This window comes from Spermophilus citellus (assembly GCF_964194105.1).
Source record: "Spermophilus citellus genome assembly, chromosome: 2".
Lineage (NCBI taxonomy): Eukaryota > Metazoa > Chordata > Mammalia > Rodentia > Sciuridae > Spermophilus > Spermophilus citellus.
Window position 1 is genome coordinate 7,338,693 of NC_138183.1, and position 16,353 is coordinate 7,355,045.

The window sequence follows — 16,353 nt, forward strand, 5'->3', positions numbered from 1 at the left end:
CAACACCAAAAATTCCTAAATGATATAAACCACAGAAAGCTAAAGAGCTATGTACAGGAAGGCCCCGTGTACTTTTGATCCAGTTTTCCCCAACAGCACCATCTTTCATAAATACAATAAAACATTAAAAGGAGTAAGAGATTGGCAGTGGTACAATCCACCAAGCTTATTCAGATTCTATCAGTTTCACAGGCACTCATTGTACTTGTGTACAGTTTTTATGCAATCTATCATGTGTCGATTCGTGTAAACACTACCACACTCAAGATACAGGGGCTAGGAGTGTAGTTCAGCAATAAATATTTGCCTAGTATACACAATCCCTAGCACTGAAAAAAAGAAAAATACAGAACTCTCTCCCCTCACCAAAAAGCTACTTCATACCACACTTACATTTGTAGCCATGTCATTTCCTTCTCCATCCCTAAACCCTATCCTGTTCTCCAAGCTGATACTTTCGTTGGTTAGAGAATGTTAAATAAACCAGGCTGGGTAGCACATACCTGTAATCTGAGGCAAGGGTATCACAAGCTCAAGGCCAGCCTTGGCAATTTAGCTAGACTCTGACTCAAAATAAAAAATAAAAATGGCTAGGGATGTAGCTAAATGGTACAGTAATCCTTGGGCTCAATCCCCAGTACCCCACACACACACACACACACACACACACACACAAAGAAGATTAAACAAGGTTGGGTGTGGTGGTACCTGCCTATGATCCCAGCTACTTGGAGGCTGAGGCAAAAGAATTACAAATTTGTTTCATTCGGTACTGGGGATTAAACCCAAGGGTGCTTTACCACTGAGCTCCATTCATGGTTCTTTTTATTTTGAGATAGGATATCACTAAGTTTCTGAGACTGGCCTCAAATTGTGATCCTCCTGCTTCCACCTCCAGAATGGCTAGGATTATAGGGGTGTGCCACCAAGCCCTGGTTGCAAGGCCCTGAGTTTAATTCACAGCACTGTGAAAAAGAAGAATGCAAGAATGTTAAACAAAAGAAATTATATAGTATATTAACTTTTTTTGGGTATTGGAGATTGAACTCTACCCAACTGAACTACATCCCCAGCCCCTGTAAGTCAGCACTTTATTTTGGCTCAGAGGTTTCTGCCCATAGTCACCTGGTTGCATTGTTTTCAGGTCTATGGTGAGGCATAGAGGGTGTGATGGAGGCAAAGGTGCTCACCTCACAGTGGCCAGAAAGCAAAGAGAAAAAGAGAAGAAGGGATAAGGATCAAGAAATGACCTATATGTATGTGCTCCCAGGGACCGATTTCCTACAACTAGGCCCTACCTCCTACAAATTCCCCCATCTCCCAATAAAGTCATCAACTATGAACCCATCAAGGGATTAATCTACTGATGAGGTCAGGGCCCACATGATCAAGTCACTTCCTAGGAACCTGACCTCTGAACATTGATGCACTAAGGAACAAGCCCTCAAAGCATGAGTCTTGGCTGGGTGTAGTGGCACACACCTGTAATCCCAGTGGTTTGGGAGGCTGAGAAAGGAGGATCGCAAGTCTAAAGCCAGCCTCAGCAACAGTGAGGCACTAAGCAACTCAGTGAGATTCTGTCTCTAAATAAAATACAAAATAGGCTGCGGATGTGGCTCACTGGTTGAGCGCCACGATTTCAATCCCTAGTACCAAAAAAAAAAAAAAAAAAAGACTCTTTTTTGGGGTATAGAACCATTCTGTATTTCCACCCAAAATATATGTGAGATCCAGACTTTCTATGTCCTCACCAACAATTCAGTGCTCTCACTATTTTTCTTTCTTTTTTTTTTTAATATTTATTTTTTTTTTAGTTTTAGGTGGACACATATCTTTATTTTATTTTTATGTGGTGCTGAGGATTGAACCCAGTGCCTCATGAATGCTAGGCGAGCACTCTACCACTGAGCCACAATCCCAGCCCCTCACTATTTTTCATTTTAACTATTCTTATAGATATGCAATGTTATCTCATTGTAGTTATAATTTACATTTTCTTAGTAGCTAATAACGTTAAAAACATTTTCACATGCATATTTGCCATCTATATACTGTCTTAGGTAATGTCTGGTCATATCCCTTGCCTATATTTTTTTATTTATTTAAAGAGATCTTTATATAGTCTAGACAGAAAAACTTCATCAGACAGGTAGTTTGCAAACTGTTTTCTTCCAGTATGTACTGTCTTCACAAGGTCTTTCAGAGAACAAAATTTGTCATTTTGGGCTAGGGGATGTGGCTCAAGCAGTAGCGCGCTCACTTGGCATGCGTGCGGCCCGGGTTTGATTCTCAGCACCACATACAAAGATGTTGTGTCCGCCAAAAACTAAAAAATAAATATTAAAATTCTCTCTCTCTCTCTCTCCCTCTCTCTCTCTCACTCTATCTTTAAAAAAAAATTTGTCATTTTAATGAAGTCCAATTTGTCAATTTTCCTTTTATGAATTATACTTTATAGTTTTGTTTCTAAAAGGTTTATAGTTTTACCTTTAAGTCAGTGATCATTTTGAGTTAATATCTATATAAGATAAAAGGTTTAGGTGAAGGTTGATTTTTTTTGTGTATGATGATCAGTTGCAAAAAATACATACATTTGGTAGAAGGGGATTGAACCCAGGAGCATTTAGCCACTGAGCCCACAACCACAACTCCCCTCTTTTTTTTTTTAAGACAGGGCTTTATAAGTTTCTTAGGGCCTCACTAAGTTAATGAGGCTGGCTTTAAATCTGTAATCCTTCTGTCTCAGCCTCCTGAGCTGCTGCGATTACAGGCATGTGGTACCACACCCAGCCTGCTAGAAATATTTTTAAAAGAACCTGGCATGGTGGTGCATGCCTGTAATCCAGCTACCCACGTGGCTGAGGAAGGATAATTCCAAGTCTGAGGTGAGCCTAGGCAACTTAGCAAGACCTTGTCTCAAAATAAAAGATAAAGGGCTAGGGGTGTAGCTCAGTGGTAGGATGCCCATGGATTCAATCCCTAGCACCACAAAAAAGGAAAGAAATAAAGATTTTAAAAGACTAATCTTTTTAAAAATGTTTTATTAGTTATTGTTGGACCTTTATTTATATTTTTGTTTATATGTGGTGCTGAGCATCGAACCCAGTGCCTCACACATGGCAGGCAAGTGCTCTTCCACTGAGCCACAACCCCAGCCCTAAGACTAATATTTTTAAAATGAAGTACTAGATACAAACTAAAACCATAAACTTTCTATGTAGAAGATCCATGTGGTTCTTATATACTCCAACTTTGCCATTACTATGTGTTCTGTCTTCAACTAATCACATTTTACCTGGGCTCCATTTGGTGTTGCAGGCAATGCTGTTGAGAGGGCAGAGCTTCCAACTGGAGATTTGGGAACTACTGAGGGTTGTTCTAGGGCAGAAGCAGATCCAGATGAAAGTGAAGCCTCTGAGGGAATGGGGTTCTCTTGTTTGTACGGTAGGATGTGATCTACCACCCATCCAGAATAAGGGGACAGCTTGGGAAGAGACACACATTCTTCTAAAGCATCCTAGAGAGAAGAAGTCCAAGTTAAACCCAACTTGCATGTCCACTGATCAAGCATAATCCACTACATGCCTTACTGAACACTAGGGACCAAATAAATAAATACCAAAGACTCAAAGTAACTACATTAACAATCAGGGATAAAAAGTATAGTCCGTTGGTAATGACCCCAACATCTGTTCTTCTAAAGAAAATATGACTATAACAATTTTAACTGCATAAAAAGGCACACTGTGCGAATATTGCCATTAAACTAATCTAAACCAGGCACAGTGGAATACACCTGTAATCCCAGAGGCTCAGGAGGCTGAGTTGGATTGCAAGTTCAAAACCAGCCTCAGCAAAAGTGAGGCATTAAGCAACTCGGCGAGACCCTGTCTCTAATAAAATACAAAACAGGGCTGGGGATGTGGCTCAGTGGTCGAGTACCCCTGAGTTCAATCCCAGTATACTCCTCCCTAAAAAAAAATAATCTAAAACACTGGAAAAGAATAGAACATGAGAGGAATTTTGAAGTAAATTGTCATAAACATTATGATTACAGTGGAGTATTAGTCACTTTAAAATACTGGTTGAGGGGCTGGGGTTATGGCTCAGCGGTAGATTGCTCGACTCACACATGCAAGGCCCTTGGTTCCATCCTCAGCTCCACATAAAAATAAATAAATAAATAAATAAATTTAATAAAGATATTGTGTCCAACTACAAAAAATAAGTATTTTTTAAAAAATACTGGTTGAGGGCCTGGGGATGTGGCTCAGGCGGTAGCGCGCTCTCCTGGCATGCGTGCAGCCCGGGTTCGACCCTCAGCACCACATACAAACAAAGATGTTGTGTCCGCCAAAAACTAAAAAATAAATATTAAAAAATTTTCTCTCTCTCTCTCTCAAAAAAAAATAAAAAATACTGGTTGAGCCAGGTGTGGTGGCGCACATCTAACACCAGTGACTGTGGAGGGGGGGGATGAGGCAGGAGGATCCCAAGTTCAAAGCCAGCTTCAGCAAGTTAGCAAGGCCCTTAGCAAGACTCTATCTCAAAATAAAACATAAAAAGGGCTGGGAATGGGCCAGAGTTGTGGCTCAGTGGCAGAGCACTTGACTAAGCATGCTTGAGGCACTGGGTTCGATCCCTGGCACCACATAAAAATAAATAAAATAAAGGTATTGTGTCCACCTACAACTAATAAAAAAGAAAGAAAGGGATAGGGATCTGGTTCAGTGGTTAAGTGCCCCTGAGTTCAATTCCTGGTACTAAAATAAAACAAAATACTGTTGAGCTGGGCATGGTGGCACACATCTGTAAACTCAGGAGGCTGAGAAGGAGACTCTCAAGTTTGAGGCCAGACTCAGCAACTTTGCAAAACCCTATCTCAAAATCAAAAGGACTGGGAGTGGTATAGCCCCCCGGGGTTCAATCCCAAGTAAGGTGGTTGAGAAATACTAATCTAGATAATAGGTTCACATCTCATGTACAACAAACAGGTATTCAACCCATGATGGACAATCTGGGCAAAAAGCCAACACGCTGATACATAGTCTATAATAACGAGGTCAATATTAAAAACATATTGCTGAGATAATACCTTTTACTCATTCTTTATACTAAAATAAATTCCAGGAGCAAATATTTTTAAAAAACCACCATAAAGAAAAATTTCAACAAATGAACTAGGATAATTGATATAGGACTACTATTCTCCAATACATAAAGAATTTGTATAGGCTGGGGATATAGCTCAGTTGGTAGAGTGCTTGCCTCACATGCACAGGGCCCAGGATTCGATCCTCAGCACCCCCCCCCCACACACACACACACACAAGAAAAAGAATTTGTAAAACCTGGGGCTGGTGGGTGGGAAACCACCAAAACCTCAATAGAAAAATGTGAAAAAGATATAAACAGGCAATTCACAAAGATTTAAAATTGACTCAAGCCTGGCACACTCCTGTAATCCCAGCAGCTCAGAAGGTTGAGGCAGGAGGATCGAAAGTTCAAAGTCAACCTCAGCAAAGGTGGGACGCTAAGGAGTTCAACCCCTGATATCTCCCCCAACCACTGACTCAAACATATAAAAAGATGTTCAAACTCACTCAAGAGAGAAACTCCATTGAGGTCTCATTCTTACCTATTATATTAGCAAAAAGTATTATAATACATTCTTTGACAAGCAAATTGGTACAATTGTGCATTGCTGTTTAGATGACAAATTATATACCTTATGGAGTGGACTTGGGCAATATGTATACAAACTACATTTGGATTTACTTTTTACCCTACAGTCTCATTCCCAGAATTTTATCCTAAAGAATCACTTCCCACAAAATGAAAATACACATACACAAGCCTATTAAAATACTGCAAATTACTGGAATCAACCTAAATATCCAGACTAGGAGAGAGGTTGAATTAACTATAGGACCTCTACACAACAAAATATGTAACTGGAAAAAAATTGACATGGAGTGATTTTCAGAATATATTAATATACTAGGTGAAAAAAGACAACTACAAGAGTATTTTGTGTAAAAAAATAAATAAATTAGAAGGCTGGGGATATAGCTCAGTTGGTAGAGTGCTTCCTTTGCATGCACATGGCCCTGGGTTCAATCCCCAGCACCACCAAAAAAAGAAAAAAAAAATTCAAGGCCAGCATTGGCAAGTTAGCAAGATTCTGCCTCAAAATAAATAGATAGATAGATAGATAGATAGATAGATAAAAGGGGTAGGAATGTAGCTCAGTGGTAGAATGCTTGCTTAGCATGTGTGAGATCCTGGGTTCCATCTATAGTACCACCATCAAAAAAAAAAAAAAAAAAAAGTAAAGCTCTTTGGAGAAACTGCCGAGTCCAGGAACAGGGAAAATACAATTTATACCTGGGACACTTTATTGTGCCAAAAGAAATGAAAACATATCAAAGGAACCCAAGAGTTGACAAAGAGGCTCCTGGGTCTTATGTCTCAGTTCTAGAGCACTTGCCTAACCTGTAGAAGACATTGGGTTCAATCCCAAGGGATTTGGGGAGGGAGGCTTCCATTGGCCAAATCTGAGACATTTAAAACAAAATAAGTAAATGAATAATGATAGTAATAGATACGACTCATTGAATAAAACAGGAACCCATGAGTCCATATTGAAATAAATAATCAGAGGAGAAAAGAAAGCTCTTCTTTACAAGAGGGAGCAGGGAAGATACAAAAACACCATTTGGCAACATCAGAGAGGTGACTGATTCAGGCGGAAAACATGAATGAATTCTCAGGTTGAGGAGAAAAGGTTTAATGAGGAAAAAGATATATTGGAAATCTCTGGAAAACCTCCCTGCAAAATAGTAATCAACTACGAAAATGAAAAGGAATTAGGTGGAGAGACTCAGCAGATACCAACATGAACAGGTGGATCAAGGTGAGCATCATCAGTGTTAAGGTGGGTTGACATCTGTGGGTGTCTTCACCTGACTTATTGAGAATATAGCGTCATTTCTGTGGCATTCCCGTGAAGAATGCACAACCGGAGTCTGGTGGTTTGAAAACACCAGACTAGGAATCAACCTTACAATGTAGGGTCTACATTCTTTGAAACTGCCCGAGACATCTGTAGATAGGTTATCTGCAACCAGTGAATAGGAGTCGGCTTTAACTGTCTCCACCTCCCCCCACCTCTAGTACAGGACTTTGTGAATACTAGGTTCAGTGACCACGCCCCCCCCCCCCCCACTAACTTAACAGATTCGCCCAATGACATCTAAACATTCGGTCGTTTCACTGGCAGCAACAGTGAGTCAGTGACCATGTGATTCACTCTCCGCTACTCCCAGAGATCCCAGCATGTGGGAAAATTAACAGAGAAGCAAGGGTTGCTTTGACAACAGGAGGAGGTACCTAACTCCGGCTGGGATGGCGATGAAGCCTCAGACGGAAGAGTACCTCTGAAGTAAGGCAGCCCCTCGAGAATCTAGAATAGGCGGGAGGGACACGCTCACACAGCAGTAAAGAAATGCACGCAGGATGCTAGAACGCACAGGTTTCCCCGCGCTGGGCGTCCCAGGGCGGGGAAGGAGCAGGGCCCCGTCGCCGGCGTCGACAGGGCCTACTCCTCTTCGCGGCCGCCGCTCACCTCGCCCCGCAGCAACCAGTCGCGATGGTAGCAGAGACGACCTTTGCTGGAATTGCGTAGTGCCTGCAGGGTCTCCCAGCAGCGACCCTCGGACGGCATGGCCAGTCCGGCGGCACCTTCTGAGGTGCCTCTGGTGTCAAAACAAGCCCTCGAATCAGCCGCCGGGAAAGGGCGCCTGCTTCCGCTTCCGGAGCGCGCACGCAGCGCAGGGAGCGTAGCCCCGTTCCTAACGGTCCAAGCCACGCCTCCGGGCGCGAATGCAGGTTAGGCTGCAGAGGCTCCTTGTGCAGAGCGAAGTGAGACTTTGCAGAAAATCCTGCGCCCTTAGCAAGGATTTGGAGAAACTGGAACCTTCTCACACTGCTCGTGGGAATGTAAACTTGAGCCGTTTCTCAAATGGCTAAGTAGAGTTAACATTTCTCCCGCGTATAAAGCAGAGAAATGAACACACCCACATGAAAACTTTTTATATAAATGTTCATAGCAGCCGTAGTCATAATGCAAGCAACCCCAATATCCAATTAGTGACTGGATAAATGTTATATGTATGGTCTGATACTTACAACACAAACCTTTAAAGCATTTTGCCAAGAAGCCAGTCAGGAAAGGCCACGTGATTCCATTTATGCGAAATGTCCATAATAGGCAAATCCATGGAAGAGACTTTATTAATAGTTGCCAGGGGCAGGAAAGGTGCAGGGAACAGGGTAGTGACTGCTAATGGGCATGGGTTTCTTCTTGGGGTGGTGAAGATGGTTCAGAATTAGATAATGGTGATGGTTGCACACCTTGGTAAATATGCTAAAAACCACTAAAATTATGTTTTTGGAAACTAGATTGAGACCAGAGGCACTCTACCACGGGGCTACATCTCTATTCGTTTTTATTTTTTTGAGACAGAAATCTCACCAATTAGTCTAGGTGGCTTCCAACTTGTGATCCTCCTGCCTCAGCCTCCTGAGTAATTGGAATTCAGACATACACAACCTTACTTGGTAAACCATTTTTATTTTCTGATTTTTTTTTTTTTACAAACTCCCTGGACTTTTTCTACTATTTTACAAAAAATAATTGTTGGGAGAGTCCTCCAGGAGTGGACCCTTCAAAAAAGACCCTTCCCTCACCAGTTAAACAGCTTGGCTTTGCACTCCTAAGAAATAGAAAGTCTGGTGGTCTATTTTCAGAACATAGTATTTAGGCTTAAGTGTAAAAGTGGGATATTAAGATTCAATCAGAGCTAGTTTGAGATTCCCAACCTGTGTCCAGTCTAGCCATTTTAACTGTAGCCCTCCTCATAGCCAATCACATAGATTGTAACCCAGAGCAAGCGCAGTACCGATATGGATAAAAGCAGACAGACTACCTGCCTACACACGCTTGCTTGCCAGTCTGTTCACTGTTCTGTAGCACATCCTTCTGCAGAAGTTTGCCTTGCTGAGTAACTTTAGCACAGGCCTGATTTCTTGCAGCACCTGGACATTTTAAAAACTGCACTGAGGATGTTTTCAGTAGTTTGGCAAAATTGAGAAGTTATACAGATATTTGTGCACATTTGTTTAAGTTTGCAAACAGTCCTTTCTTGGAAAGGACTCAAGTTCAAATCCATTTACATAAAGGGTAAGAAAATAGGCTCAGTTTTGTGGCAATGGATGCTGTAGTTTTTTTAAATGAACTTCCTTTGAACAACTGAAAGTTGGAAAGGACAAATGTCCACTCACCAATAAATGGTGATGAGTTTTCTGGTCTTTGAAATCCAGATGCTGTGGGTCTGGGTGTGGAGGGGATTGTCTTTGTGGACAAAGAAACCACTGGAGTTGTGGATGTGGGTTAGAATGGCTGAGATGACAAAACTCAAGACCAGAAGGCCATCACCAGCTAGAAGAAAGGCTAGGGTTTACTACAGTGTCAATTTGTTCTCTTTGAAGAATTTGTTCTTGCCAGGCATGGTGGTGTACACCTGGTATTCCAAGCAACTTTGGAGGCTGAGGTAGGAGGATTTCAAGTTCAAGGCCAGCCTCAGCAACTTAGCAAGGCCCTAAGTCTCAAAATTAAAAAAAAAAAAAAGGGAGGGGACAGGAGTTGTGGCTCAGTGGTAGAGTGTTCACCTAGCATATGCAAGGCACTGGGTTCATCCTCAACAGCACACACCAAAAATAAAGATATTTTGTCCACCTACAACTAAAAGAGTATTTAAAAAATAAATTTAAAAAGGGCTGGGGAAGTGGCTCAGTGGTTAAGCACCCCTGAATTCAATCCTAGTATAAAAATTTGAAAAAAAAAAAAAAGTGTTCTTTATTTCTTAAAATTTGTTTTTTGTTTTTGTGGTGCTGAGAATCCAACCCATGCCCTTACACATGGTAGGCAAGTACTCTACCACTGAGTTACACCCTGGCTATTCTTTTAAATGCAGGAAAATTTGAATAAAAATGGTTCATGATCTTATAATTCAGAAACCAATTCAAATTTTATTCTTTTTAACCAAGTCATATTTTATAAGCACATCCCATCCCCTTCCTAAAGTGATCTGCCTAAAACATTGAGCAATGTCTTACAAAGTTCATTCCTCTGGACATCTCTCACATTGTCAAGTGAAAGCATATGAAGGAGAAAGAACCAAGCTGGGCTGAAGTGAAAAGCATGGTGCTTCATGCACAAAGTACTTTGAAATCATTTACTCACTCTCTCTCCTGTATTTTACTAGTTTTTCTTTTTTTTTTTTTTTAAAGCGGGTGGGAGTGGGTAGTACAGGAAATAATCCAAAGGAATTTAAATAATTATAAAAACTTTCTATAAAATGACACAAATATTTCAAGAATAAATGCATTCCAGAGATACAAAAAGAAAAAAATCCCAATGTGATTGGGATTATGCTTATAAAAGGACAGATGGAAATGAACCTCTATAAGGATCTACTGTGAAATACTTAGAGGCAAGTGGTTCAAGGAAATTCAAGCATGAGAGATTTCTCTGGCCTTGGGGAAACACTGCACCCTACCATACCCATAAGAAAAAAAGCAAGTTAAGATGCTCACAACCTAGGAGCAGCTCCTGCTAGTTCAGATCAGAGAAAACCCAGGACAGAGATTCCTAAAAAGACAAGGGCTGGACAGGGACTGGAGGAAAAAGTCCAATCCAAATGTTCACTTAGGAAAGGAGAATCTTGGCAAAGTCAAAGTGAGTAAAAATCTGGTACCCCAGTGCAGTAGTAAATGTAAGGCCTGTCAAGGAGAAATTCCCATAAGGCAACTGAGGGAGGAGAAAACCAAGAGCTTCCCACTTCCTCCTGTGCTGTTTTAGGGGCTCTTCTGGAGTCAGTAGCTAAGGACAAGACCCTAAACACACTTCATCACTGCGAGAGAGGAAAACCAACAAGCTTTCCAGCTATGGCTTGGCAACACCTCAGTTGCCAGGGCACTAGGCAGGGCTCCAGGCCCTAGATAGCTGGCCTCAGGGAGGGGGAGATCGGGAGCGAATGGGAGAGCTTGTCAAATAGGAGGTATAGGGACCATCTCCAAACACGTTGGCATATGAGGACTTTAGGAACTGGACATAGTTCTGCATGCTGCGGTTAGTACTCTCGGACTGCTCCAGGCGGTCTTTAAGGTCCTGCAGGCGGCTCTGGTAGCGTCGATCAGCCTAAGAGAAGAAGCCAAGCATGGGCAGAGTGCGTGAGTCATCTGGAACAGGCAAATTGGACACACAGGGACTTTTTTAGAGGGTGCCAGGGACTGGAGGAGATGGAAGAGATTGCTAATGGGTAGGGGGTTTCTTTTTTTTTTAAGAGACAAGACCTGAAACAACTGGACTCAAAAAGAGATCCTCCTGCCTTGGCCTCCTGAGTCCCTGAGACTATAAACATGTGCCACCACGTGAGCATTAAAAAAAAAAAAAAAATCTAAACTTAGCCAGGCATGGTGAGACACACTATAATTCCAGAGACTCAGGAAGCTGAGGCAGAAGGATTGCAAGTTTGAGGCCAGCCTCAGCAACTTAGTGAGGCCCAAAGCAATTTGGCAAGACCCTGTCTCTAAATAAAAAATAATAAAAAGAACTGGGGGTGTGGTTCAGTGGTTAAGCACCCCTGGGTTCAATCCCAGGCAACCCCACCTGCAAAAAAACCCCAAACATTCTAAACTTAGATTGTGCTGGTTAATTATTCAAGTCTGTATTATTTTGAAACTTATTGAATTCTACAGTTTGAGTGAATTTTATGGGATACAAACACCTTGTAAAAACTGTTTTTAAGAAGGCCAAGGATACCCTTAAGAGATGGGGAAAAAAAAAAAAAAAACAGAAAACAATGAAACTGTATGAAGTTCATAAAAAGTTTCATCAGAACACCTTCCCCTGCAGGCCCCAGAAAGCTAGAATCTCAGTCTTCTGGCCCATTCCCCCAGTCCAACTCACATCATCACGGGTCCGCCGCAGCTGGCTGAGTTCAGTTTTGGTCCTGCTCAGCTGGGTCTCAAGGTCCAAGATTTTGTTCTGGGCTGCTCGCTCCTTGGAGAGTGCCTGCTCCTTGGTTTGTTCCACCTGCACAGAAGACAGAGAGGTAGGGCTGGCTAACCTGACACAGGTAACACAGGCAAAGACAAGTGAAGTAGCCCTCCTGAATCTCTCACAACCTGGTTCCAGACAGCACTTGATGTGGGTATGGAAAGCCTTCTACTGGAGCCTCAGGGTAGGATAACCATGGGGTCTGCTCCTGCAACCCAGCTGTACTGCTCGCCCTTGCCCCATGAGTCATCACCTGAGATGTAGCAGAACTGCCTAAGTCCCAAGAGGGCAGAAAGTAAATAGCAATCATGTATAGAAAGTGCTGAACCCTCTACAATAAATACTCATCTAACAAATTAATGAGGCAGGAACTACTATATTTCTTCAGATGAGGGAATAGGCATAGAAAGGCTAGGTGATTTGCCCAGGATAAGAGAATGTTGTGAATGGAATTGAGACTGACCTGCCTCCTGGCATCTTCAAGGGCGCTCTCCAGCTGCCTTGCCAGTGACCCACATTCCCGGGTTTTCTCCTCCAGCCGCAGCTGGGACTGGTGGATGGCTTCCTCCCTCTTGGCAATCACCTGGAGGAACTCGACATTCTGGGCATTGGTCGCCTCCAGTTTCCTATGTGAAAGGACTCAATCAGATCCTGTGCTAATCCACCTGTATGTTCCACCCAGCCAGGGGGGCACCATCATCCCTGGACTGGGGGTCTCATCACGCCAAAAATCTCCAAGGAGCCATGGGAAGAAACCAAAAGAAATCTGCAGGTTAGCAGGGTGGCCACTGCGCTGTGTGACTGGAACAGCTGTTAGAGAACAGTATGAAGGGCTGGGGATGTGGCTCAAGCGGTAGCGCGCTCGTCTTGCATGCATGCGGCCCGGGTTCGATCCTCAGCACCACATACAGACAAAGATGTTGTGTCCGCCGATAACTAAAAAATAAATATTAAAACTTCTCTATCACTCTCTCTTAAAAAAAAAAAAAAAAAGAGAACAGTATGAAGAGGGCAAGAACAAGTCCACACCAGGCATGCGCCATACTCGTGCACGTTGTCAAATGGAGTACAGCAACCTGCAGCTCACCAAGGGCCTGCCATTATCATCTCCACTGCAGAGATGAAGGAACTGAGGCTCAGAGAGGGGAGATCACTGGCTGAAGGGCAGCTCAGCAGGCAGGACTGTCACCAAAATCTGTGCCTTTAACTTCTGCTATTCTCTGCTGTCTCCCTCAGCAAAGGGACTTTGGTTGACCACTCAGCATCTCATGGCCATCCATGGGTTCACATTCTATCCCCACTGCCCTTCCAGGTGCCTTCCAATTTAAGGACTGCTGCAAGTCCTGATGGAGTTGGCTGCATTTTCCAGGCCAACAGGGTGGAACAGAGGTGAAGTGTAGAAGGTCCTGCTCTCCATTTATAGATGCTAATGCAGCCCTGGAGGCAGCCAGTGACAGGTCTAAGTCACAGCTTTAGCAGGTACCAGTCACAGCCTCTCCTCAGCCCAGTTTCCTCATATTTAAAATTGGAATACCAGCTAACAAATATATATTAACCTATAATGAACATCTTTCTATGCCAGGTAATGTGCTTAAGCTTTCTGTGAGAATCCTCTCAACAAAGACTCCAAATAACTCCATCAGCTAGACTACCATCCCTACCTTCATCTTTCCTCAATTCGAGGAAACTAAGGTACAAAGCAGTTAAATGATTTATTCAAGCTCACAATGCAATTACATAACAGAACTGGGACTCAAGGTCAGGGCTTGATTCTGAAAGGAGCATGCCTCACATCTACCTCCAATAGTCCATAAATAACAGAGAAGAGTCATATCAGAATGGTCATGAGGAAGAGGATCGGAAACACAGGGAAGAGAGAGAGAGGAAGTGCCCACCCTCCTGCTGCAGTGTCCTGGCTGCTCTTTTCTAATTAGCCCTGCCAATTTGCTTGGATGGAGCCTTCCTCTGTGTGTATAAATGTGTGTGTGTGTGTGTGTGTGTTGCTATGGATAAAACCCAAGGGCCACATGCATGCCAGGCAAGAGCTCTATCACTGAGCCACATCCCTAGCCCTTGAGCTGCCTCTGGAATAGATAATACCTTCAGGTGGGCTGACCTTGGTCACACCATCAGATAGCCCTCCAGGCTGAGACCCCCTTCCTCTCTCCCAACGAGGCTTACCACTGGAATAGAAGCAGCTTCTCCTCTGAGGTCTGCCTAGCACCTTCCAGGGCCTTGAGTCCCTCAAATACTTCCGCACACTAAGCACAAATCAGCTAAGTGGCCGAAAGTCTCAGGTCCTAGGAAGAGATGGGACCAAGTGCCTCTAACCTCTCCAGTTCATCCACCTTCAGACTCAGCTGTTTATTTTCCTTCTGGGAAGCCTGATGTTTCTCTCTCGCCATCTCCAGCTTGTCCCCCTGGTGTTCGATCTACAATGACAGGAACACAGACTGGTTTATGAAAGAATTTTCTCTTCTCCCGTGACCTGTCATCCACACCCAGGAAACTGTCATCCACACCCAGGCACACTGCCCTCAGCAGCTGTCCAAGTCTCAACACACAACCTGGAAGAGAAAGGAGAGCGGGGACAGGTCAGGCCCACTCCAAACCGGGAGAAGCCAGGTTGGATGCTGAAGAACCACCGTGATGATGCTTTCTTGATCAGGAGAGGCCACTTGGAGGCCCAGCTGTGATTGGGAAGACATGAGAAGGAGGAAGAAGACGGTGGCCCATACAATGGACCATGTGGTTTTACCAATTATGTTACCAGTTTTCCCTAACTGGGGATAAATGCAAGCAAGGCAATCAAACAGCTGTCCATTCTTCCAGGCTGGCAAATTTAAAGTTACCTAAGGGTTGCTTTAGGCAAAAGCCGCATATCATCAGGGCTCAAAAGGCTGAGCGTGCTCAGGGTTAACTGAGAAAATTTTAAGTTGAGAGTCTGCAGACATGGGCTCGGGAACCAGGTAGATCTATTGGTACCCAGTTGCTGTATGATGTTATAATTTCTCCCCTCTAGGCCTTGGGCTACTTTCTATATATGAGGAAATAATAATTCCCTGTGGAAAGAATCAGAGAATAGTATAGTACAGAGCAGGTACTCAAACAATAGCTCCCTTCATGACTACTCCAAGGAAACAGGTTGAGAGAGGGGAAGGGTCCTGCCCAAGGTCACACCGAAAATGAGTGGCTTATGAGTTCTTAGACACTGCAGGCAGTAGGCATGGTTCCAGTAACCCAGAGGCAGACTGATTCTGGAGCAAGGAACTGCTTGCTTCTGTCTCTCAGGACAGAATCTCAGTGCATCTGTGAAGAATAAGGAGAGCAGTTAAAGCTAGAGAGAGATGCAAATAGGGAAAACTTGGGGTCTCCCATCTGTGGCTGTGGGGCAGAGGATTAGAAGCAGAGTATAGTCAGAGGCAGGGGAGCACAGAGCACTCAGAACGGGGCAACCACCGGCGGGCCCAAGGGCTTCAAACGAGTGACGGCTCCTATGACTACAATCACTTTGTCCAAACACAAGGTATTTGGCACACCAGACTTTTATTTCACAGCACTGATGATAGCTCACTCCTTTCAAAAAGCAGCAGCCAAGAAAAAGGAAGTGGTCCTCCCTCGGGGGGCGTGCAGCTCATCTTGGTAAGCGGGCCCCTGCTCGGGCTAGGTCGTGGGACCCTTTCTGCCAGTCCCTTACCCGGCTGCGCAGGTCTGATATGATGGCTGTAAGGTCGATGTTCTTCCTCTCATAGCCCTGCAGCTGGTCTTGACATTCGGCCAGCTTAGCCTCCGTGATCTTGAGGATGTCAGGCAGCTGCTGCAGGTCAGCCAGCTGGGACTGGAACTGCCGACGTGCCTGAGCAGGAAGAGAAGCCCACCATTGGCATAGGCGCAGCTACCACTGGGGCCAGACAGAGTCCTCTGGAGTTAGGGCAGAGCTAGACTCCCAAGAGGATCCTGCAAAATCCACAGGCAAAAGCGGGGCCTGCTCTCCCTGCAGGTGTCCAGCTGCTTTCTGTGGTACTTACTTGAGCCTACTTTGCTATTTGAGCTTGTCATTCGTTTAGTCATCAAATAACAGTGGCAACCATAAACTAAAAAGCCAAGACCTTACTGGAGGCAGCAGTGCACACCTGTATTAAATCCCCTGGATTAAATCCCCAGTATCAAAAAAAAAAAGGGGGAGGGAGGTGCTGAGAATATAGCTCAGTTGGTAGAGTATTTGCCTT

The 16,353-nt window shown here is 43.8% G+C and overlaps 2 protein-coding genes across 12 annotated transcripts in view; both read right to left on the reverse strand.

The window, feature by feature from the left end:
• Positions 1 to 7,805, reverse strand: part of GLE1 (GLE1 RNA export mediator) — a 32,896-nt gene extending 25,091 nt beyond the window's left edge. The window contains exons 1-2 of the mRNA XM_081279079.1: positions 7,628 to 7,805; positions 3,296 to 3,517 (exon numbers count right to left, since the gene is read on the reverse strand). Coding sequence (XP_081135205.1) covers positions 3,296 to 3,517; positions 7,628 to 7,726 — 321 coding nt within the window. The 5' untranslated portion in view covers positions 7,727 to 7,805. The remainder of the gene's footprint in view (positions 1 to 3,295; positions 3,518 to 7,627) is intronic.
• Positions 7,806 to 8,363: 558 nt separating this feature from the next.
• Positions 8,364 to 16,353, reverse strand: part of ODF2 (outer dense fiber of sperm tails 2) — a 43,452-nt gene continuing 35,462 nt past the window's right edge. For 2 of the 11 annotated variants that reach the window (XM_081281589.1, XM_081281587.1), the window contains 5 exons: positions 15,822 to 15,980; positions 14,456 to 14,556; positions 12,588 to 12,750; positions 12,035 to 12,160; positions 8,365 to 11,263 (listed from right to left, as the gene is read on the reverse strand). In XM_081281589.1, coding sequence (XP_081137715.1) covers positions 11,075 to 11,263; positions 12,035 to 12,160; positions 12,588 to 12,750; positions 14,456 to 14,556; positions 15,822 to 15,980 — 738 coding nt within the window. In that variant the 3' untranslated portion in view covers positions 8,365 to 11,074. The other 9 variants (XM_081281591.1, XM_081281596.1, XM_081281590.1 and 6 more) reach the window with 8 other exon arrangements.